Below are 25,700 nucleotides of genomic sequence, written 5' to 3'. Positions count from 1 at the left end.
CATTTGAAAATATCTTCTACCATTCTGTGGGTTGCCTCTTTGTTTTGTTGACTGTTTCCTTTGCTGTGCAGAAGTTTTTATCTTGATGAAGTCCCGAAAGTTCATTTTCCCTTTTGTTTCACTTGCCTTTGGAGATGTATCTTGAAAGAAGTTGCTGTAGCCGATGTCGAAGAGGTTACTGCCTATGTTCTCCTCTAGGATTTTGATGGATTCCTGTCTCACATTGAGGTCTTTCATCCATTATGAGTTTATCTTTGTGTATGGTGTTAGAGAATGGTCGAGTTTCATTCTTCTGTATATTGCTGTCCAATTTCCCCAGCACCATTTATTGAAGAGACTGTCTTTTTTCCATTGCATATTATTTCCTGCTTTGTTGAAGATTATTTGACCATAGAGTTGAGGGTCCATATCTGGGCTCTCTATTCTGTTCCATTGGTCTATATGTCTGTTTTTGTGTTAGTACCATGCTGTCTTGGCGATCACGGCTTTGTAATATAGCTTGAAATCGGGCAACGTGATGTCCCCAGCTTTGTGTTTCTTTTTCAACATTTCCTTGGCGATTCAGGGTCTTTTCTGATTCCATACAAATTTTAGGATTGTTTGTTCCAGCACTTTGAAAAATGTCATTGGAATTTTGATCCGGATGGCATTGAAGGTATAGTTGCTCTGGGCAGCATTTAGACATTTTAACAATGTTTATTCTTCCGATCCATGAGCATGGAATGTTTTTCCATCTTTTTGTGTCTTCTTCAATTTCTTTCATGAGTGTTCTGTAGCTCCTAGAGTATAGATCCTTTACCTCTTTGGTTAGCTTTATTCCGAGGTATCTTATGGTTTTGGGTGAAATAATCTTCTATTTTTAAGGAGATGGGTAAAATTTCTAAAGGCATTTCCAGTTCAAAAATTTTACAATTTTAGAATTGCAAAACATATCTATAATCCCTATGAAAATTAAATAATTTCTAATTAAATAGGTGGTAGACCTTTCCCCACAAGAAAATCATTATTGAAAAAGCAGTTTCAATGAGATAAAATTATAAAAACAATTAGTGAATCAAATAATCTGTTTCAGTTGGACACTAGTGACATAATGCATGACTGATTTGGTTTTTACATGCTTTATAAAGACTGATGAGACAGTATAGGATTGTTTAATAATGTTATAGTAGAGGCGTAGTGTCATGGTTATGAAATGGGTTGGGTTTTTAAAAATCCTGTGTTTGATTCCTATCTTAGTCAGTTCCCTCTACTTGGATGACCTTGTGACACAATCTCAGTTCCATATCTTAAACTGGAGATGATTATAATAATAATAAAAAATTTTAGAGGATTACTAAGGGACATTACAAAGATAATATTTGCAAACTGCTTGGCACAGATACCAGGCCCATATAAGTGCTTGTTAAGTGCTGACTGATTCTGTAATAATTTGTATTCCCTTAGTTTGAAAGTACTGAGAACTGGAGTAGGCAAAGGTTAAGCTTCACAAGTGGGTTACAAAAGAATTAAAAATACATTTTAACCAGTTTTGAAAGGGATCATGTTTTCAGCCAACAGAAACATCAACATTTGTATGCTTGCTTAGCTTACCTTTCTTTGCAGACTTGAAGAATTTGAGACAGCAATTAAAACAAACGCATGATTTTATCAACATACTCATGGATTTTTTTTTTAAAAAAGAAAAACATTTTTTAAATCTTTTAATGAAAATAATGAAAATGTATTTTTACAAAGAAGCACAACCTGTTTTTCAGATATTTTTCTTTTATTCCCCTTTAGTGTTATTTTAAATTTTGAGATCTGAAAAGTTTTAGATTGGATTCTATTCTATCATTACCCATGAACAGGGAAAACAGGAATTTTGTACAGTCACTTTTGTTTGTTTCTGATTTTTAAAGGGGAAAATATTCATCACTTCAAAAATTTAAAGCACAGGAAAGTATCAAGTAAATGTGCAAAGGAAGGAGACATAATTTTATCACCAAGAGTAATACTATAGTATTCTAACACTTGAACCATCTGTATATAAAATTGTGTTAAGGAAAGGGACATTATTTTTTATAGTTAACTTGTTTTATTCCTCCATTAAGCTTTTTTTTTGCTACTCTTGGCCTAAAAATACAAAAAAGGACGAAATCTGTGTAGAGAGAATAATACTCCATAAGAAGCACAAAAATCAAAATGTAATTATTTACCATGCCAAAAGGACTCTATGCCCAGAAGCAATGAAGTTATTATAAAACAGGAAACAGAAAAATAATACACAAAATTCCTTAAAGTGAGATCCACTTTATATGACAAGGAAATTAAACAAGGAAATCAGAGGTTGAACAGTGCTTTTGTGTACCCAAAACTAAACTGGTCAAAGGACTAAAACATACATATATATAATATGGGAAATGTTGCAATATCAAAGAAATGGACTAAAATATTAAAGGGTTTTTTTCCATTTTGATGGCCAAATTCCATCCTGTAAGCAGTGCATTAGACGCTAATGACATACGGTTTCTCACTGACAGATTTAACAGCATCAATAAGGCCTCTCTGTCCATTGCAGCAAATTGATCCTACATGACACTGACAAGGGCAGACTGCACTTAATGACCTCCATCACTGAAGGATGGAAATGAAAAATGATTGGAAGTACAAATAAATCTTTGAAAGTTTCCCTGAAACAGGTGTGCTAAAAGTGATTCGTTTGAGGGATCATCACAAATATAAACTCAATTTCCTAGCATACCTCACTGTCTGTTCATACCAGGGTCTCACTCCTTTAATCCTGAATCGTGATTTGCTCTAATTCCAACATCAAGACAATTTTATTCTTACTATGGGAATACGGTGTTATGGATCTCTCTTAAAGGCATAAGTTCTTCACTATTTATGCAGGTGTCTATTTATCATTTGCCACCAAAGGATTCTATATAAACTGATAACAAGTATACATAAAATTTATTTTTGTTTCCCTCCTGGTTAGAAAAGGAAATACAGTATAGCCATTGATTATTTTCTCCTCCTCAATTATCAGGAACAAATAGAACATGTTTAACCTCAATAACAATGTCAAATGCATGAAGTGATTGGACAAATGTTCCATTGATGTCCTTTCTTTAAATCCTGCACGTGGTTTGAGGACACTAAGATTTTGGTATATAGTTATATTATCAATTCTCTCCCACACACATTTATTTCTTAATCTACCTTCATCTTGCTTCTAATTTTAAAAGAAAAGTACACACTCTTTCTTTCAATGTATTCAGAAACTTTAACTCACACGAGAGTAGATGGATGGGAAACATAAGGGAGTTTATAAGCAGCATACCAGATCAATGTAATAGTTAGAGTTGCATAGTACCCTTTTGTTTTCAAAATAACTATGGATGTCTCCTTTTTATTCCTTATCAGTTTTCCTCTGAGGTATATCTTATTTTACAGATGAGAAAACTAAGGTCAGAAAGGATAAATAATTTGCCAAGATCACTGAGCTAGTAAGTGGTAGAGATTGCACTCAAGTCCTGGCCTTCTATCTTCCAAATATTCCACAATAAGGAGGGATAAGTACAGTACTGGAATTTTATTTAATTAATTAATTTATTTATTAAAGATTTATTTATTTATTTATTTGAGAGAGAGAGACTGAGAGAGAGAGAGCACATGAGAGGAGGGAGGGTCGGAGGGAGAAGCAGACTCCCTGCCGAGCAGGGAGCCCGATGTAGGACTCGATCCCGGGACTCCAGGATCATGACCTGAGCCGAAGGCAGTCGCTTAACCAACTGAGCCACCCAGGCGCCCAGTACTGGAATTTTAAACAACTAATTTATGGTAGAGTAGTATGGGTGACAATAGGAAAAAAGGTTAATTAGCAGTCTACTGGTTCTTAGGACTAGGTAGATTGTTAAAAAATAATCATGCCTCGGGGCGCCTGGGTGGCTCAGTCGTTAAGCGCCTCTGCCTTCGGCTCTGATCGTGATCCCAGGGTCCTGGGTTCAGGCTCGCATCGGGCTCCCTGCTCAGCGGGAAGCCTGCTTCTCCCTCCCCACTCCCCCTGCTTGTATTCCCTCTCTTGCTGTGTCTCTCTCTGTCAAATAAATAAATAAAATCTTTAAAAAAGAATAATCATGCCTCTATATTTTGAAATTTAGATTCTGGGGAGAAACAAAAATTCAAAGGGAAATGATTTTTCTTGCCAATGAGTATCTGGGGAAGAATACAGAGGAAGTGGCCATATCTTAACACTAGTGATGGAGCTTTCGTTTTCCTTTTTCATTTCTGATATATTATGTGTTTTACTTTTCTATTTTTACTATTACAGAAGATTTTATAATATATATGAGAATTTCTACTGATTTCCAGTAACTGCAAAGGGTCAACCAAGTTTCTAATTAAGACTCATATTTGTTAAGAAAATAGAAACCAACATTTGGAGCCCATAAAACATGAAGAAGATTTTGAGGCATATCATGAAAAGCTACCTATAGATAAAAATGAAATTCAAAGTCTATGACAATATATCTAAATCTATAAACTCTAAAAATTTGGTATTCCAGGTTATAATAAAGAAAATTAGTATAAAATGGTGGATTAGACACGAAGTTCCTTCATTTCTCACATATCTATTCAAAATTGAGTTTCAAAGTTGATAAAAACATAAAACAAAACTCTACAAGAAGAACACATGCCATTTGGTGGCATATAAAGGATCACCATGAGATTGGAGAGCCCATGACTGACGACTTGTTACTTTTTGTAGTACATATGTCAAGTAAATCATTATTTAAAAAAAATAAGAAAACCTACCTGTTTCTTATCTCGAATTGAAGCATCAAGTGATAACTGTCTATCATATAGATTGAAATAATTGTCCTTTTCTGTTAAGAAAATAGTCTGTAATTTTTGATATTCTTGAGCTAAACGTAGATTTTCTTCTAGAGAATCATCTTGTATTTTCTAGAAGATAAATATATATTTAAAGTCATTTTAATTTTCTTGAATTTTTTCAACATCATTTGAATTATCTACAAATATTATATTACATATTGTAGAAAAAAATAAAGTCAAAAGGTGCTTCCTCTGACACCAATATCCTCCTTGGATTTAATAATTTTCTTTCTTGATTTACTTACTTCTTTTCTTTCTTTTTTGAACAGTGATTTACCAGAGTATCTCTGATTTTTGTTCTCCCTCTTTCCCAGACTTCCCTCCACAATGCCTTGGGAAGTACTCAGTCCTGAGATGCTCCACTCAGCTTCCTAGGAGCCTTCTTCCAGTTTACTACCCCCTTTTCCTTTCCCCAAACCCCAACGCTCAAATAGGTAGAAGACACTTGGAAGCTTAGAATCCTATTTCCAAGAGGTTCAGAGTGGTGACACTCACTGAAAACACAGAAAATTAAAGGGTAAAAGACAAAGACAAGGAACTCAACATTTAGAAGTACCATGAGAAAGCCATTATTCGATTCTACTATACTTTAGCTATATTAAAGGTTAAATCTGTGAGTAGTTGAGAACTTTATAACACCCCCTCATGACTAAATAAATATATGTTAAATCTAATACAAATCCCTTAGAATATAACTTTTGTAATATTACCAATTGGCAAATTCGGGCCTACCAATTGGCAAATAGGGCTATCATTTTTAATTAGATGTGTGAATTCAGTCTAGTTGTTGATTCTTTTTAATGTTTGTAGCACATACAGTTTTCTCTGGTGCTTCAAAAAATACAGAATTTATCAACAGCCTTAAATATTTTCAAACCTGTTAATCTAGTAGTTCATTTTATAGAAATTTATTCTAAGCAAAAAGCGTTATTCACTAAAACTTTATTTATAGTAGCAAAAAGTTTACAAAACACATAAATGTGGATTAATCATAATGATGATAATGATGATTAAATAACTAGATATAAAAATAACCATTGTGAAGCAATTAAAAATGTTTCCTTGAGAAAATTGCTCTCACATCAAACCTTTACTATAAGTTGTTTAAAAATATATTGCAATATGAGAATGTGCAGACGAAATGCAATTCAGCAGAAAATTGCCTGTACAAATATTTCTGTATTTACACACTTGAAGATTTATTAAGGTCAATAAACATATTTCTCATGAAAGCCTGGTATCCATATTGATCCCTAATGATGAATATTATGTCATAGCTGTTTTTCAAAAAGCCAAAATGATGAACTGAGAACCATTTTAAATGTCCTTGTCCTAATTCTGGCATAGTAGTTTCAAACTTTAGAAACTTTTATCTAATAAACTTATCTAAAATCACACAGAATTATCTTTTGGTAGGAGGACCAAATATATATGAGGATTTTACTCTGGTGGGGATAATTCTGAAAAAAAATGGTTACAGTTCTTTTTGATATCTTAACACTTATTAAAATCTAAGCCTCAAGTGATTCAGTTGGATCTTTGATAAATGTTCTACTGAAGGTAGGAGGAGGAATCATTTTGAGTTTTTTTGTTTGTTTGATTTAACGTAAGCACAACCCTGATACCTGAGGTATTCTACTTCTCAATTACATTTCTTTCAAGCCCTAGATGGTTACTATAAACATTGCATTTGAGAGAAGTGGTAGAAAAGTTGTGGGATTTACATCAAGCCTGTTTAATGGAACTTTAGTGAGGATATATTTGGTACTTTATGGTTTGCTCACTGTGTAAAATGCAGTTTTATTTCCAAATTCATATACCTTCAATTTCTGTATGACACCAGTTCTTACTGCTTTATATGCCATAATTAGATACCAAGAAATCAAACTGTGCAGTTATGTCAATGAATCTTCAAAACATTGTTACATCAGTCATGATTTTTTACATTTTACATTATCATTTCTCAATAATGAATTTATAGAAGAATTTGTCACTTCACTACCTATTCCTGAAAGTCAGTGACCTTCAGATGTGCGATGAAGTTATAGGTTTATAAAAATATTAAATAATGGTATTCTACTGACACTCTTTGAAAATGTTTTTTATGCTTAACTGTGGTTCAACCTTACAACTTTGACATGTTTAATTTTAACCAATAGTATTATTACATGTGAATGAAACAAAGAGGGAATGATACTGGTGGAAATATGTCCATGGGAATAATGTTACCACTACTGGAGTGAAGAGCTTATGAAAGATTAACAGTAGAAGATATTTAACAGGGGCACAAAAGTTGGGGTCAGAAATATAATAAAAGGGTGAGAAGAAAGAAGAAACTAACAAGAGAAATAAGATGACTTTTCACGCTTTTAAATTCAAATCCAGCTGAATCTTACCAGTAGAATCTTTCTACTTAAGGTCTTGGCTAAATGTGAGCTTGAAAAAAATTTTGTTCCTAAAACCATCAAAGAAAAATCTGATTGCGATCTCTGAGGGTTAAAATAATTGTGCTCTGAGTTTACAGTGTTATTTCATTCATTCATTCATTCATTTTCATTAATTACTTATTCAAAACTTTGAATTTAATAACTACTATATCCCAAGCTCTAGGATATAATGGTGAATCTCCAAAATTGATGGTCTTGTGGGAAAGATTTATATTAAAAATCACACAAATATATAATTAGAATGTAGAATTTATATTACTTGATATTATACTACTTGAGAGGTAGATTTGAAAGAAGTATATAAAGAGCACTCACACAATATGTTTTTGCACTGAACATTATTCTAAGGATATACCACACTGTCCAGCCTTAGCAAGAGTTTTTTCTCTGGGTGCATCATTGACTTTCACAAGGTATGTGAACCCCTTGAAACTATACATAGCATTTTTCTGGGGTTACCTAATTAGCCCATGATACACCAAAGTATTGAGAAACCATACCTAAAGAAAGAACTGGCTTCTCCTTCTGTCACCAAAAATGTTCAAAATTGAAGGCAGATTGAGACCCCGAGATATACAAATGGTAGGTTCTCCATTTTCTTCTTTATTTGACCCTTCTTATTTTTTAAATAAGATTTAAATGGATTTCATCTTGGACTTTCCCTCCATCTTCAGTTTATTTTTCTCACTCTTTCCCTTCTCTTTCCCTCTCACACTGGGCAAATAAAGAATAGGGAATTATAATTAGAGAACTGGGTTCTTTTTGGACAAAACAGTAGCTCATCTATTTATGTTTCACCCTGTGACATAGAGACAAGAACTTAGAAATAGGGCTGAACTTGAATGTGGGCTTATGAATTCCACACACAATGGAAAGAAGTGAGACAATAGCAATCATCTCAGTTGTTACATTATTATCCTCATTTTACAGATAGGGAAACAAAGGCAACAAAAGTCAAGTAAGGCAAATTGTATTTTCCAAAAGAAGGCAACAGAAATACTCTCATTCCACATGTTGTTCCAGAGTCTTGTTACTTCCTATCAAGAAGCATAGTATATTTCTCTTTCCTTTGTACCTGGGCAGACTTGTGGTTTCACCAGCCAAAAGAGTATGGTGGAAAGGATACTATGTGACTTTCCAGGCTAGTTTATTAAAAAAGCTGGTTTTATAGAAGCCAGTTTATTTAAAACAAACAAACAAACAAATGCACAGCTTCTGGCTGGCCTCTCTTTGGGGACATTCATCCTTAGAACCAGGTACCATATTGTAAGGAATCCAGGCCACAAGGAGAAGTTAAGTGTAGGTGGTCCAGTAAACAGCCCTAGCTCAAGTGTCAGAGAACAGTCAGCATCATCCATGAAAAAATGAGTCATTTGAAGATGATTCCAATCCCTAGTTTCTAAGTCATCCAGCTGATGGTTCAGAAAGCGTGAGACAAGAGACAAGCAGGCTCCACTGTATCCTGTTCAAATTTCTGGCACATAAATCATGAGCCATAAAGTTTGGGGGTATCTATTATGCAACCCTGGCAACTGAAACACCCAGACATCTTGTGCAAGATTACACACATATTAAGTGGAGACTTGGGCTTTGCATCCAGGCAGACTGGCTCTAGATCCCATACTTTTTACCATCCAATATATTTCTTTTGTAAACATGAGCCAGCACTCAACACTATGCAGCACTGTCTTTATAAAACCTAATGATATTAAACAAATAACAGAATTACCTTGTTCTGAGCCTACTTCCACCAAGCAACTCTCTTTTTATAATCTGGCTAACACACAGCTTGTTGACATAAATAAAATGAGCTGCTGAAGGACACTAGAACTTGGTCTCCTTGGAAACCACTTTTTATTGTAAGTCAATATGGGTATGTTGGTTATATATAACCAATCTCTTGGTTTTTTGTTTGTTTTGCTTTTGTTTTTGTTTGTTTGCTATTGTTACCTACACGATTCCATATTCCATGATTTGATTAAGACTGATGCATTCACTGACAAGACCAAATGCCCAAGTGCATAGACTTTTACAGCTGAGGCCTGCACAATTCTGGACTATGGTTGATGCAATAATGTTACCTGTTGACCCTGATGGAAGTTCAGCCAGATTCACTTATCCTAGAGAAAATCTAAACACATTTGAACATTTTTTTTTTAATTTAAGATGGATTAATGGCAAAGGAGATTACAAAAAAGAAACTTGATCCAAATATTCTAGAGAGATGCTTATGATTAAAGTATTTGCACTGTACACATATATGTAGAAGACCTACATAGCTATTTACAAAGACTTGAATGTTATTAAAATAGTCCTAGTGTCCATACCTACATTTATGGTAATGTGTCCTCTATACCCTCAGTTACTCTTAATACAGGCATTTGGATCCAGTTTGCCAGGCAGAGGGGCTATAATTACATATTGTAAAAGAGTTGTCATCTTTGACCCAGTTCTAATTCTAAGTGTCCCATCCTGATATGATCATGTGTGGCTGCCTCAGGTGATCTTTTCTGATGATCTGTCATCGCCTGGTTCTTGGTTATTAATAGTTTATTGCGGACAGCTCCTTGCTCTTTATGCATCCCACCGGGGCTTTGCTGGCTGTTAGTGCCACATATGTCCATGTTCTTACACAGATTGCACCACACTCTCTGGAGTCTCATGGTTGCAAAGGATTGACTTCCTGCCAGAACTCCCAGAAAACAAAAATTGTATTGTGGTATTCATTGATCAATTTACTCCAGAGTATACTCATATTTACCTTTTGTTCATTCAATCATTTGTTTAGCAAACCCTTAGTAAGTTTATTCTCTGGGTCCCGCTCCATGGCTACCCCAAGGATTAATAAGTAGAATATGACCCTTTTCACCAGGGATTAGAGGCTAGAGTAGGAGGAGGCAGAAGAATAAACAAGTCTATTCAAGGTATTTCTTGAAGTATCTGTAATCAATTCTACCAGGTGGAATTGGCTCTACTAGATGGGGGAGTGGGTCAGAAAAGGCCTCATAGAAAAAATAATCAGCGATTTGAATCTTAGAACAGTCTTTTATTTGGCAGGGATCAGAACTCTCCTGCTACATGGGTCAATATATATTTGAGCAAACTTGGGTGAGTCAACCGAGAGGAATGTTTTTATGGCCCCTTTAGGACTATTAGATTGTTGTTACCTATGACTTGTGAATTAGGCTTTCATGGATTGTGTTAAATGTTCTGCTATCTCTAGGCTTTAAAATATTACTAGGGAAACAATGAAAAGTAGCCACATATTTAGTATCCCACTGATGCAAAGCATCGTAAATAATGCTCCATTCCAAGCACCAGTGTTTCAGTAGCACGTGATCTTGTACATATGCTCATGCATTAAACCATTGATATCATACTATTAAAACCCCACATATGCCTTTGGCACATCTCTGCCAGTTTAGGGCATTGGATTAGCAGTTTGCAAGCAGTGATGCTTTGATATTATTAAAGTAGGCAACAGTACTGAGACTGATTCATGGAATGTGCAGGGGATAGACTAGAATAAAGGAGACCTAGAGGCTTGAAGTCTCTTTGTGAACATTGTCACTTCAAAAGCATTCCCTTTGATTCATGGGAATTAGTGTGGTGAACACAAATGCTTAAAATACATGCCAATTCTCTAACAATATAACAGACATGGAGAAAGCATATACATTATTAGGTGCATCACCTACTATGTGCATTGAGGCATTATTGTATTGCTGTTCCCTTAAAATCTATACACCAATTACTACAGAAAATGAGAGTTCTCCCCAGTGTTTCCAAGGAGCAAGTCTGTAAGAATGATATGTGTCAATACCCTGAAGCCTCAAAGGAGCAAATAACTGTTCTAACTCTCCCAGGACCCACTGCCTTGTCTGTGCTGCCATGGAAACCAGTCTCTTGTCCAACACGAGTTCTCTGATAATTAGTCTTGAATATTCTTGATTTTTAAATGAACAAATCAGTCCTCTTCATCAAGGTTGTTACATGCCTCAGACTCTATATATTATCATGTTTGACAAAATGCTCTCTATTCACTAATTTATTCAAAATGCTTACTGAGCAACTGGTATACACAAAGCACTCTTGGGGACACTATGAGAGGTCAAATAGCCCTGTCCCTGCCCTTGTCCAGGGGAATACTTTTTTAGTTACCCCACTCTAGCACCCACACACATGACTACATATATATGTGACAACATACAGGACTCCTTATCTTAGCTCCCTGATGGGGTTACAAATGTAGCTGCTGTCAATTTACTCATAAAGTTTACCAATGGATACTATGACATTGCCTCTTAAAGAACTGAGAAGTATCCATTGAGTATTAATACTCTGTATTAACCCTGCTCATTCCTTATTATTTTTAGATGCTGTTCACTGTATATATTTGACCGGGAATTATTGATATTAGCATGAAAAAATACATAATTTCAGGGCTGAAGAAGCTTGCAATCAGATAAGGGAATTGAGGCACTCACAAAGCTAACTACATCAGAATACATCATACATGAAGAAGGATAAAAGACATATCCAAATAATGATAGCAGTTCCATGAGATATCAGTTCTAGTGAAAGTGATGAGCAAAGTTCCAAGGAAGAGTCATTTTTTTTAAAAACAGATTCTGAATATATTTCATATACAGGGTCCTGTCTGTGTTATCAGCAGGGAAAATCTGTCCTAGAAACACAGATACTTGTTAAATATTTAAAATCACATGATCAATGTGGGTGTATGTTAAAAAAGGGAATATTTTCATCCATGTTGACTGTAGCATTTCTCATATAAACTACTCAATGGCTTTAAGAAATGCTTTACAAATGCCATTTACATTAGCTATCGAATTTCTATCTGACCAGTTTTCTTCAATATAATGCATGTCCCTCAAAGTATCCAATATAACTGATCAGAGAAACAAATTATGTAATAAGAAAAGAGAGTAAAAATTGGTGTCACATAATCTATATACCCCAGTGAATTTTTTCAAGGTAAAATACATGATTTATACAATTACATGATTACATGTATGTCCTCTGTAAGTGATAAACCACAGTAATAATAACTCCCATAAATTTACTACTTATTAAGTAAACTTTAAATTTTAACCTTGAGTTAAATAATGTGTCCTCTAATTAAGATTGTTAAACAGAAACATATTTGTATATTACTTCCTTATTAAATATTTCTATGCATTTTTGTAATTCAATTATATTTCAATTTGTCAAATTTTAAAATATATATTTAAAATCTGCTACTCTTTTCACCATATCATGTGAAAGACTGAGCAATTTCCTCTTCATATGCACCTCCCGATTTGAATAGTTTAAGATTTAGAAAGGTTTCCTATTTATTCACATTTTAATGATATACATTTCTACTTCACTGGTGGAAAAGGCTGATCAGTCACAGAAAGGTCAGTTAACACTAAATAGACCCTTTCTTTATGTAATTACAAAGAATAATATCTTTGTGCTGATGGCACTGGACATGGAGTGGGTGATGCAGAGAATTAATGTGCTGCCTTGTTGGCCCATGGGATAAAGATTCCAATACAGTAACCACAACTTATTCTAATTATGCAGCTTTAAAAGGTCGTCAGCAAAAAGAGTTAAGGAATTATCAACTAACTTTATCATAAAGTAATAATGCACTACATAAATGCAGAAACTGTAAGAGCAGTACCTAGAAACTTTATTACAAATGTGAGACTGATCTAAGAGGTTCAGGTACATACATTATAGCATAAATTAAGTAAATTCATTGAAAAATTAAAATATATGATATTTTAGAACTTCCTATTGCTATAGTCATCTGAACTCACCTTTTATTTGTAGCAAATGTATACTTTTGAAAATGTTTATGTTGAATGCCAATTTCACTGCCACATCCATGTTATATCAGAATTTAAATATTTTTTAAAATCCACTTATAAAATCTTTATAAAATCCATTATAAAATATTGCATGCTGATTATATTGCACACAAATAATAGAGATGCACATGAAATAGAAAATTAAAGTCCTTCTTCACAGCTACAGCCATTTTCATACTCCAGACAGATAGTATTAATTTATTACAAGACTGTAAGGAACAGAAACTTTTCAAAAATCCTTACTTGTCAATGAGGAAATGGAGGCCAGGGAAATCAATTTCTTATCTAAGGTCACACAAGAAGAGAACAGCATTAAGGCTAGAATACAATCTGATTTCAGCCTAATACCCCTTCTGGGACTATACCACTTCCTACTCTTGAATGTGAATTACAGGACCTTTAAGATTCTAGATTGATATGTGTGAATGCTCTAATTTTTGAATACTTTATAGAATTACATCAGTCTTTCAAAATAAACTGGATGCTCACAGAGAAAAGAGTTTTTTGGAATTAAATATATATATTTAATTTATACAATTTATATTTAAATATATATATTAAAAAATGCTTCAGTGTCCTTTCCTTAGGAATGTGGGGTCAGAAAACATTAGGAGCAATTTCAGAGGTGCCAAATATGAAAAGTATAGTAAATTATTTGCAGTCTAGTAAAATATCCTTATGGATAGAATTATGACTAATGCTTTTTCTCTTTTGATCCTCTCAATTAGATATTCCCCTTACTGATAAATAAAAGATCATGAGCATCTCTAATCACCTGATGTTGTTATTCATATTGGGGCACTGTCTAAACCTTTGTGATGGATCTCAAGTAGAAATAGGATTAAAAATAGCTAAGGCAATTTTCTATAAATACTCATCTTGAGACCCATCTAGTCCCCAAAATAATTTAATCTCAATATGGAAAAAAAATCACTTTCTAGAACAGGTTTCATCAAGTTATGCCTTTCCAGCCAAATCTAGCCCACTGTTTGTTCTTGTAAATAAACTTTAGTGGGGCACTATCACCTCATTCATTCACATATTGTCTACGATTGTTTTTCCTCTGTGGTGGCAGAGTTGAGTAACTGCAACAGAACTGAGTGGACCACAAAGCTTAAGATATCCATTAGCTTTTCCTTTACACAAAAAGTTTGCTGACCCTTGCTCTAGACCCTTAATTAGTATATTAGTATCATTCAAAAAAAAGTTCCAAATTAGATCTCTCATTCAAGACTGATTTTGGCCGTACTATACCTGCACAAACAGAAAGACTGCTGAAAAGCATTTTGTTTTTCAGGCAAAGGCATATACTAAGGAGACATAGCCTATTAATAATTGAAAAATGTCTCTAAGTCCTTTAAAATAATGAGATGCTTGTGAGCTTTTTTTTTTTTTTAAGATTTTATTTATTTATCTGAGAGAAAGAGAGACAGAGAAACAGCATGAGAGGGGAGAGGGTCAGAGGGAGAAGCAGGCTCCCCGCCGAGCCGGGAGCCCGATGTGGGACTCGATCCCAGGACTCCAGGATCATGACCTGAGCCGAAGGCAGTTGCTTAACCAACTGAGCCACCCAGGCGCCCCGCTTGTGAGCTTTTTAAGTGCTCTCAAAATGGACACAATAACTTTGCAGAGAGTTGTCAGAGCTGTTAAGATACCATAAATAATGTCTGAATGTATCTACCCCACACCTTCTTCAATTAAATGTGGTTCATGTAGGTCCTGCTTTATAGGAAGCTAGAGGTCTATTCATTTTTCTACTGCGATTTCTGATTTGGGAGTCCATAATTAACTTTATGTTGCTAAGTTAAAGTTTAATTTTGCAGGTGACATAGATGTCCATTCATTTGCAGAATGGCTAAGTAAAATGTGGTGGTCACCTACCATGAAAGACTATAAAGTGATTAGAAGAAATGCACTAGCTATATATAACACAGGATGATCTTTAAAATATAGTATTGAGTACACAAGACAGAAATAGAATGATAAGTATTGCATAATTCAGCACATGAGGAAAAGTACCAATGAGAGGTGGAAAGAAACAATAACTAGGCATTAAAGGTATGGGGTGGCAAAATAAATGAAAATGGGAAGATATGTAGGTTCTATATAGTCAGCAATGACACCACTGTCTCTTAAAATGATTAAATGGATGGGTTCCTAGATCTTGCACATTTTTCCAGGATTTTAATGAAAACCCTTAAAATAAGTCAAACACCAAACGACTCTAGAAATACATCTCTGCAATATTAGGTCCCCCAGGGCTACAACCCTAAGATTTATTCTGAATATCAACTAGTCATGGTCAGAGCAAATGAAGGCATAAAGAAATCTGTCATTATAATTATTTACCAAATTTATGGTTATTTCCCTCTATGTCTTCTTTTTCTCTCCTCACCTTTTGTTTTTCTTCAATTTATTTATTCCTTTTTTTCTATTTCCTCTTTTCTTCCTTTTTCTTCATCCTCATTATGTTTGCCAAGCATGAATCCATTCAACTAAATTCCCCTTGTTATCATGCTTCCTGAAGATACTATCTTCTCTTCCCATCATTTCCTCAACCCATTGTTCTTTCCAAGTCACTTCTTTCTACACTATGGCATAGAAACAGAAGTGTCTCAAAGAATGAAAAACATCTGGGATACGAGCAGCCCATGTATTTTTTTTCCAGATTATAAGACACTTCATGGAAATCCAATACAATGAAAAAAAGGTGAGATGTATATTGTACAATTCACTTGATGGCTGCCTTTGTTTTGAAGCTGGCAAGGTATTAATTTGTATAGTGGTGGTGAAAAATGAATGAAACTGACAATGTTTGGTCTTTCTGGAAGGTTGATTAGAGATAGTTTATGTTTCTGTATCAATATGCCATGTCAGCCTAGCAGGAAGGCACAAGAGTGCCAATAAGTTTGCTTAAGTAAGTATAGGACAAATACAATTATATTCTTATACAGAGATTACACATAAGTAGTTTTACATGTTTAATCGATTTAAAGATATGAAGAAAGCCAAAGAATGAAAAAATGTAGAACAAGCTACAATCTCTTTAGGAGGGATGCAGGACACAAAAGCAATAAACCTGGCATTTATAATGTTATTGGAAGTCATTCCTAATTCATTGATAGCAAATACTACATATATGTATTGATACATGGTGAAATGTGTAAAGATTAGCATTTTTAACTTTTCTTAGAAAACTGGCACTGGCTAAGGCCCAGTCAGCACTATACCACTGTACTATGTATAGCTCTGTCACTGCAATCACTATTATTTATTATAGTTAATATCTTTGTATAAATTTCCTCACTTCTATGAACTTTTTGTGCCTTACTAATTTTTTGCCCCAGTACATAGTAGTATCTCAGTAAACATTATTGAATGGATGAATGAAACTATATTATACTCATGCCCTGTTGACACAGGACAGAGGAAATGGGTGGGCCGAACACGAATGATTTTTATTTTCATTAAGGATCTACTCCTGCCAAATGTTCTTAAATAAGTGAACTTTTCAGACTATTATAGTTGGATGGCATTTTACGTGTTTTTTCATTCTGTAGAGAAACATTTCACAATTCATGTTTACAACATAAAAATGTGAAAATTTACCCATTTACATTTTGACTGAGAAAAATAATAAGGTTTCCAGTTCTTTAAATCCTAGTTTGCAAAAGCATTTTACTGTATAATCTCTCTGTGTTGTATTCCAGTTTACTTGTAGGTTTTCCTTGGAAGACTAACAGAAATCTAAACTACCTGCTTTGCTGCCTTTATACACTTTGCTAAGCTGGGTTCTCACAACTCAGGAGATTAAAATGAAAAAAAAAATGGTAAGACAGTTTCACAAGAAAGAACTATAAGTTGATTTTTAAAAAATACAGAGGATCTTCTTGGTTGCAGATGGATATGAACACTTTAAAAGAAAACTTTAAATAAATAAGAGGAGCGCCTGGGTGGCTCAGTGGGTTAAGCGTCTGCCTTCGGCTCAGGTCATGATCTCAGGGTCCTAGGACTGAGCCCGCATCAGATTCCCTGCTCTGTGGGGAGTCTGCTTCTCCCTCCTGCCCTGCTTACACATGTAAGCTCTCTCTCCTTCTCAAATAAACAAATGAAATCTTTAAAAACAAACAAAAGTAGTAAATAAGAATACAATACCAGCATTCAAATTACCCATCCCCCAAATTTTTTAACAAAACAATAATAAATCTGCCATGTATTCAATGACTTAATTATGGAGAAGTACTCTATGTTGAAACAACACTTTATACACTGCTCTCTCTTCAGATGAGATAGGCAGAGCTACTCAGTTTCATAGGGTTCATCCTTTCTTTGTCCTACGTTCCAAGTGCCATTCCTGTCCCATACCCTTGCCAATGTCAGACCAACTTTCCTCCCTTGTAAAAATTCCTTTCTTTCAATTTTTCCAGGAAAAATTGGGAGGGAGAGAGGAGAAGGGAAGGGAAGAAGGAATGAAGGGAAGGGCGGGCAAGCCTACTGGAATAAAATGCTATGTTCACTTCTGAAACACTCAATGTTGCCCAGTTTTTACCTTTCTTTGATCCCACAGCAATCATTAGCCTGAGCATAGTCCTCATGTGGAAATCAGTTCATTCATATGCTGTTAGGTGCTGAAATCTGGACTCCCCCAAATGAAGAAACCATGAGCTTAAATTTGAATAAAATTACATTCATGGAAGCTATCTGAAGTCTATAAAGGCCGTCTATTCTTCCAGGCATCTGTGATCAAGTCAGCCCCTCAGAAGTGTGTCCTTGGGGGGTTCTTATGGATAACTATTAAAACTATCATCTCAGGAACCTATGAATATGCTATTGTTCATGGCAAAGGAGACTTTGCAGGTGTGATCTAAGGACAGAATTTGAGCTGAAGGGATGATTTTGGATTACCTAGGTGAGACAATCTAATCACATAAATTCTTAAAATTGGAGAATCTTTCTTGACTGAAGTTCAGAGAATGTGAAGGAAGATGCAGGACAAATTTAAAATGAGAGCAAGATTTGAAACCCATCATCTCTTTTTCCCCATTTAAAGATGGAAGGAGGCTACAAGTCAAGGAATGCAAGCACCCTCTGGAAAGTAGAAATGGCCTTCTGCCCATAGCCAGAAAGAAAATAGGGACTTGTTCCCACAACTAGAAGAAACTGAATTCTGCCAACAATCTGAAACAGATGCTTCTATGGAGCCTCCAACAACTTGATTTTAACCCAATGAGACTCACTTAAGACTTCTGACCTACAGAGGTGTGAGAAAATACTGTTATTTTAAGGTTCTAAGTTCACACTAATTTATTAGGGCAGCAACATAAAACTACCATGGTGACTCAGGTATTGTGTTAGGTACTAGATTTATAAAAATTAATAATATGCTGCATAGAAACTGTTTAATGATGGAAAATCAAGCACTGAATCTTCTTTGCAACAAGTTCATTAATAAATGAATTTTTAAAACTGTTAAGTAATTCATTTATTTTGTATAAAACATTTATTCTGTCAGTGTGTGAAGTAACTATAGCATGTCAATAACCACTGAAAAATCAATTCTAACATGATATAGACCATGCCATGGGCTCCTAAGTAAATTTCTGCTTATGTTAACTGTACCAGATAGATTAAACTATCATCTCTATTTTGAAATACATTTATTCATTCACTTGACAATTTATTGATTATATATTAAAGGTCTATTGTTGAAATAGTGAAGAAAATTTGATGGTTACATGTTTCTTCATAATGATTAAATATAAACTTAAGTATATTATGAATGTCCTATTCTGTTAAGTACAAAACTCCCTAGTTAATAATTTTTAAATGCTTAACTTGTCTGCTGATAGTTGATCATGCAAATGATTTTGAAAAATTCTACTCAAATTAGTAGGAATTCAACTTACAATAATAAAAAAAAAGCGCCCTTCTGTTAGAGACATTATTTGTGCGAGATAAATTATTAAAAACAAAACACAGCAAGTAAAAAAGACATCCCTGTCAATAATCAAGTTCTTTTTTTTTTTTCCTTCTTAAAGCTGTTCTGGGTCTGTTTCTGCATGATTATTTCTGAGCTGTCAGTTGGTGTGGTAAGGGCACAACATTCTTGTTCTTCATTCCAGTGGCAGCCAGGTCCAGCTTGACCCCTCTTTCCACATCAGATGCACTTACTACAAGTAAGATTCAAGTATGGTGATTTATACACCACCAGTCATTATAACTTTTGATAGTCTAAGAAACTGCTGGGTGAGTGATCTTTTAAACTTTCAGAAATATTAACCAACTATTACAAATATAAGCAGATTGCTGGATTTCTAAGATAATTATATGGTTTTTGTATCTACATACATAATACAAGGAGAATAAGCTTGTCAAAATTGTTAAAACATCTGAATGGCAAAATATGTTTAAAGAAATTTTATTGTACTCTCTTAAATCTGGAATATATATTCAATGCTCACCTCAATTCTGTTTTATTAAAAAATGCAAAATTTTTGCAGTTGGTAGATATCCTTTATAAAAAGGTTGTGGCAAGTGTGTTTTCTATTCATTAAAATCTATGTTAATTCCATTGGTTTGTTTTAAATTTTTTGAGGTGCAATATACATAATAGTTAAAAGAATTGATAGTTTTTTTTATAAATGAAAATCCTTATATAACCATCACCTAGATGAAAATATAGAAAAAGTAACCATCACCCCAGAAGCTTCCCTCATGTCCATTCTCAGTTAATAATAAACCACACTCCCAACACACAAGTTTTGCTTATTTTCAATCATCATATAGTTATAATCACATATTATACATATTATTGAGTCTGGTATCTTTTGCTTAATATCAATTCTGTTAGATTCATCCACAATTTATTTGTGTGGCAACACTTTATTATATTGCTATATATTATTCCATTGTATGAATAAACTACAACTTATCCATTCTATTGTTAATGAATTTTTGTGGGGGATCTGTTATGTATCTTCCCACCTGAGATATTTGAGAGTTCCTGTTACTCTACATTCTTATCTATATTTTTAAATTTTAGCTATTTAAATAGGTATTTAGAGACAAGTCATGATAGTTTTAATTTGCATTTCTATGACTATTATATTGACTGCCTTTTCATATGTTTATTGCCCATTTGTATAGCCCCTTTTGCGAAGTGATTTTTTCAAGTGTTTGCATTTTTTCTTAATTAGGCTGCCTGTTTTTACTGTTTTGTTAGGGGTTCCTCATTTATTATGGATGAGAGAATTTTGCTGGATATGTGTATCCTAAGTAGTTTTTTTCTAACTGTGGCTTGTCTTTTCATTCTTTAATGGTGTCTTGATCAACGGAAGTTCTTAATTTTAAAAAGAGTACAGTTTATGAACTTTTTCTTTCATGGTTGGTATTTGTATCTTATTTAAAACATCTCTGGCAATTCCAGAATAAATCAGATGTTCTCATATGTTTTTCTCTAAAAGCTTTATATACCTTTCACAATTACATATATAGTGAAATTGATTTTTATATATGTTGTGAAATAGAAGGTCAAGATTATTTTTTAGTATAGATATCTAATCACTCATGTATCATTTATTGATTCTGTACCAGTTATTTTCCAATACATTGTCTTACACTATTTTGGTGGCATCTTCTTATAAATAAACAGGCCATGTTTACATTCTGGGTCTGTTTCTGGAACCTGTATTCTATTGTATTGTTCTCTTATCTTTGCACAATAGCACACTTTCTTATACTGTAGCCTTAGAGTAAATCTGATACCTGGTAGTGTAAGTCCCTAACTTTGTCCTTCTTCAAGTATGTCTTCACTACACTTGACCTTTTGGGAGTTCTTATACATTTCAGAATATTCATGCATTAATTTCCAAAAACTCTGCTTGAGTTTTTAATTTTGATTCCATTACACATATAAGTTAATTTGGGAAGAATTTACATTCTTTAAAACTTGAAATTTCTAATTCATAAACTTAGTAGATCATTTCATTTGTTTAGAATATCTTTGATTTTTGTCAGAGATGTTTTGTAGTTTTCTGTGGAGAATACTTCTATATGTTTCAGTAGACACATACCTGGGCATTTGAGGTTTAGCTATTCAATTATAAATAGTATCCATTTTAAGATTTTATTTTCTAGTTATTTATGGCTACTGTATGGAAATACAATAAATTTTTATTTATTTTCAATCCACTGACTCCCTCAAATTCATGAATTAATTTTAGCATTTATCTGTAGAATCCATTAGACTTCCAATACATAAATAATGTTTTCAGATAACTGCAGCTTCTAAAGCCATTTTTCTCATGTTATTTCCTATTTCTAGTTTGTTAGTTATCACGAATGGCTTTAAATTTCACAAATCTATTTAGATTATTATTTGATCCTTTTATTCCTTTACTGTTAATGTGATCATTTATATTTATAGAATTTTTTAAGGCTGGAAATTGCTTGCTTTGGTTTTGGGTAGGTCAAACATCCCCTTGCCCAATTTTGCATGTTATTAGTTAAATTTACACATTTTACTTTCCTCCATGGATTATACAAAAAAAATTATTTAAACATAATTAATATGAGGACAGCAGTAAGATATAATGGGAATGACAGGTCTCAAAATCTATTGTGTATTAGCTGTGTATTACTATTATTCTCCATTCATGAGAATAATAAAATTTGCCCCACTGCCTAACATGGTGGTTATAAAAATAAAATAACTGAGTGGAAGTGAAAATGCATAGTAAACTATAAAGAAGGACTATTAATATAAAGTTCAAGTGGTCAATTATTATGTAGTTCATTCTAATTCCATTTAATAAAATTATAATGAGATATATAATTTTAGTCTTTTTCCTTAGTACTTTTATTTTCCCTAGTACTTTTATCTCATTATAAAATTATAATGAGATATATAATTTTAGTCTTTTTCCCTAGTACTTTTATTTTTCTTGAACACTTAAGCAAGCTTTTCTTCCCTAAAGCTATCCAAATTGCCAAAACTGACAAATGAGAAAGTTTCAAACCAATAAGTCTTTAATACAATAAGTCTTTAATACAACCAAACTGTTGTATTAAACATACCAAACTATTCAGCTTTCATAAATCCACAAATTATATATCAACATTTAAGGTGGATAATGAGCCTGGTATTTTTCATATTTTGATAAGACAAAAAATCACAATTTTTATATGGCTTTAGTCTAAACGTAGCTTCCTAAAATGAGCTCTCTGGCTTTTACAAACTCAGATCAGTACAAGCATAGTCTAAGTTTCTCTCCAGTTTTCCATATAGGGAAAATGGACTGCTAGCCAAATTCTCTGCCCCACTTTGTTAGGTAATGTCATATGCTAAATTTCTTCTTATTTTCAACCTTTGTGCTACCTAGGAAGAAAGAATAAGTGAAAATTCAAAATAGAAGCTAGATGATCATGTCCAATTTAAACCTGCTAATTATATTCAAAAGTTAAGTTTCCTCTGAAACAATTAGTTAAAAATTTCTCTTTGGAGTTTTCTTTCTCCTTTATTTTCTGCTATATAACATTCATTCATTCATTCATTTGCCTGGTGATGGAATTCTGGAGTAAGATTATGTTTTCCTGAAAGATAAAGTGAAGAACTCAGCAGAAGAGTGTACAACAGCAGAGTCACCCTGGCTGTCTACTGCAAGTTTCACTTTGTTAGCTTTCATAGCCAGTTAGCTTTAATGTCGGGTTCATCATATGAATTGGGGGAACAAGATCAGCACTTGGGCTCCAAACATCTTCCCTATTATTATCGCTCCATTTGTTTTGGTGATTATCCTATACCCTACCACAAGCACTTATGGCCAGGACAAACAGAAGATGATGGGGGAATTCCTGCATTTCCACAGAGGAAAAACATGAACATCAAAGAAAATCCATGCTGATTAAAAGGCACACCTATTATAAATGAAATAACTAAGCTGCAGCCTAAGTTGATTTCTATTCATAAAAACCAAGGATTTAAAAAAGTTTGTTTGTTTGTTTATTTATTTATTTATTTATTTATTTATTTATTTATTTTTACAAAAATAAGATTATGGTCTTTGATGAGAGACCTCTGTTTGTAAGAAAATTCCTTAAAACCCAACTCTACCTAAGGTTTTCTTTTTCATTCTCCATGGAATATCAAAATACAAAAGAAAACCCACACTCAACAAGATTAAAAGTCTGCTGAGAGGAAACCACAATGAATTAAATTATAATTTAGTTTTCCTCAACATTAAAATTTCAAGAAAATTATTTTATACTTTTATGCACACTGAATTGTTTTGTGCAAATTATCTGTTAAAAATCAATAACCTCTGATAATGTTAAAACACATTTACCTTTAAAGTTAACAATGTGTATATTTCTTTTGTTGGACTTCCATGTTTTTGTAAAGAGACTTGTCAATGGTATGGCATTTCTTAAATAATTTTAGAATAAGCTGGGGTAAAATTCCTAAATAAATAGAAACTCCAAAATTGATAAGAAAATAATTTGCAAGGATAAAAGCTACCTTGAGATGGTCACAACTACCTACCAGATCTTACCCAGATGAAATTCATTACCTTGAAATTCAACATCTTGGCAAAGTCTTCATCACTAATTAAAATAATAGCAATGGAAGAGCATCTGCAATTACTCTGTTTAGGATAAAATTACAAGGGCTATAAATCTCTAAGCTTCAGGGCATAAACTGATCACCAGCTGGGGTGAGAAAGAAATGTCTACCTATTGTGTAGTTTTGCAAAATTAGGTACATTATATGTTTTACTCCCTCAGAAACATCTGGCACAGGCTACTATTTGAGAGGCTTTCGGGCTGAATGCAAGGGACACTATTTGGCTAAGTTATAGAAATTGCAAGATTCCACACATATATAAAAACCTATAATTCAAGGGCTTGCTAAAGGAATGCTGAATTCTTCATCTTAATGTCATTGGTTAAAATTCTTTACAGGCTAGTGATTACAGATGTCAGGTAGAACATGAGAATTAAAAAGTATTCAAGGAGCGCCTAGGTGGCTCAGTTGGTTAAGTGTCTGCCTTCGGCTCAGGTCATGATCCCAGAGTCCTGGGATCGAGCCCCGCATCGGGCTCCCTGCTCAGCGGGGAGCCTGCTTCTCCCTCCGCCTGCCGCTCCCCCTGCTTGCACTTTCTCCCTCTCTCTCTCTGTCAAATAAATAAATAAAATCTTAAAAGAAAAATAAAAAGCATTCGAATTTTTGTGTTAGTCCCTTTGTCAGAAAACTGAGCCAACATCATTATAGACAATACTTGGTAGTTTCCACGGGGAAATTTTTTTTAAATAGAATGCACTTGGATTTTGACCTATTAGGGGAGATTGACAAAGGAGAAAAGTGAGTGCAGCAAATGATTTTCTATGATAGCTCCTTTCCCACCCGCATCATCGCTACTCAAATGAAGAGGCTGGTTTATTTCTAGGCGAAATAGATGTGAACCTTCATGAGAAAAGAACTGGAGGATCCCTTCTCTCTTTCAATAGATAAGGTGAAAAGAAGAAAGAGGGAGGAAAAGTCCAGATACCAGAGAATGTCTGCAGCACAGGGTTCTGCCTCTGTCCTGGGAATGTTGTCCCAGAGGGACCCTAGTGGTCCAGATCACCACAGAGAAGCCCAAGAATATGTGAGAAGGTAGCTTGGGGGCTGGAAGGGAGAGAGTCCAGTAAGTGAGAAGAACATTGCAATGAAAACTGGACACTGTGAATTCCGAAATGGTTACTAACAGTTAAGAAGCACTTAGTTGTTATTAATTGATTACTAGTTAAAGATTAATAACTATATTTACCGATCTGTCCCTAAGTTAAAGGAGGCCCCAGAAAAATCCAGAAGTAGAATATGAGGCAAATAGCTTTTCACCATGTTCATCTATCTTCCATCAAATTTCTAAGTCACAAACTTGGCAATGTGTGGGCTAATTGGAACATGACAGCAGTTACTTATACATATATATAATTTAAATGCCTTTAGGACAGTATCTTTCCAATTGATCCTAGTCCCTGATACTCCTTAATGACTTAGTCCCAGTGTTTTCATATCCAGAAATTGCACTCACAGACGGATGGCAAAAGCATTAATGTTTACAAATATTAGTATAAAAGTATCATGTTTCAATATAGTTCTATTTTATATAATTTGCCTTATTGCAATGAACTATATCCAGAATTTATTACAGCTTTATTGCAAGAAAATCCTATGAAAGAGTTCATTTTCAACATCCTTTTTTCCCCATTAGAAACAATAGTAATAGCAAGTTTTAAAGCTCCTATTTCTCATACTCTGATCACCTTAATATTCTGTGAAAAACTCCCCAAATTTTGAATTTTTCTTCAGCCACAAAGCCTACTATAGAATTCTGACTAAAATGTGAGTAGTCACTGGGCAGAGATTGTATTTCTCTCTCTACATATCTCTGCAAGGCTACATTTGTGTAGTTTGGCTATTTTTTCCTACTACACTCCATTGCTGATAGTCAGT

General features: G+C 33.9%; 1 protein-coding gene across 1 annotated transcript in view; it reads right to left on the bottom strand.

The window, feature by feature from the left end:
- The window catches only part of CCDC178 (coiled-coil domain containing 178), a 346,874-nt gene that overhangs the window by 113,953 nt on the left and 207,221 nt on the right, over window positions 1–25,700 (bottom strand). Inside the window, exon 18 of the mRNA XM_081802535.1 lies at window positions 4,798–4,947. Within this exon, the coding sequence (XP_081658661.1) occupies window positions 4,798–4,947 (150 nt within the window). The remainder of the gene's footprint in view (window positions 1–4,797; window positions 4,948–25,700) is intronic.

Source organism: Leptonychotes weddellii, chromosome 13 (genome assembly GCF_054177405.1).
Source record: "Leptonychotes weddellii isolate Sample4059 chromosome 13, ASM5417740v2, whole genome shotgun sequence".
Lineage (NCBI taxonomy): Eukaryota > Metazoa > Chordata > Mammalia > Carnivora > Phocidae > Leptonychotes > Leptonychotes weddellii.
The sequence above is the reverse complement of the archived record's forward strand: the minus strand, read 5'-3'. Positions and strand labels throughout refer to the sequence as shown.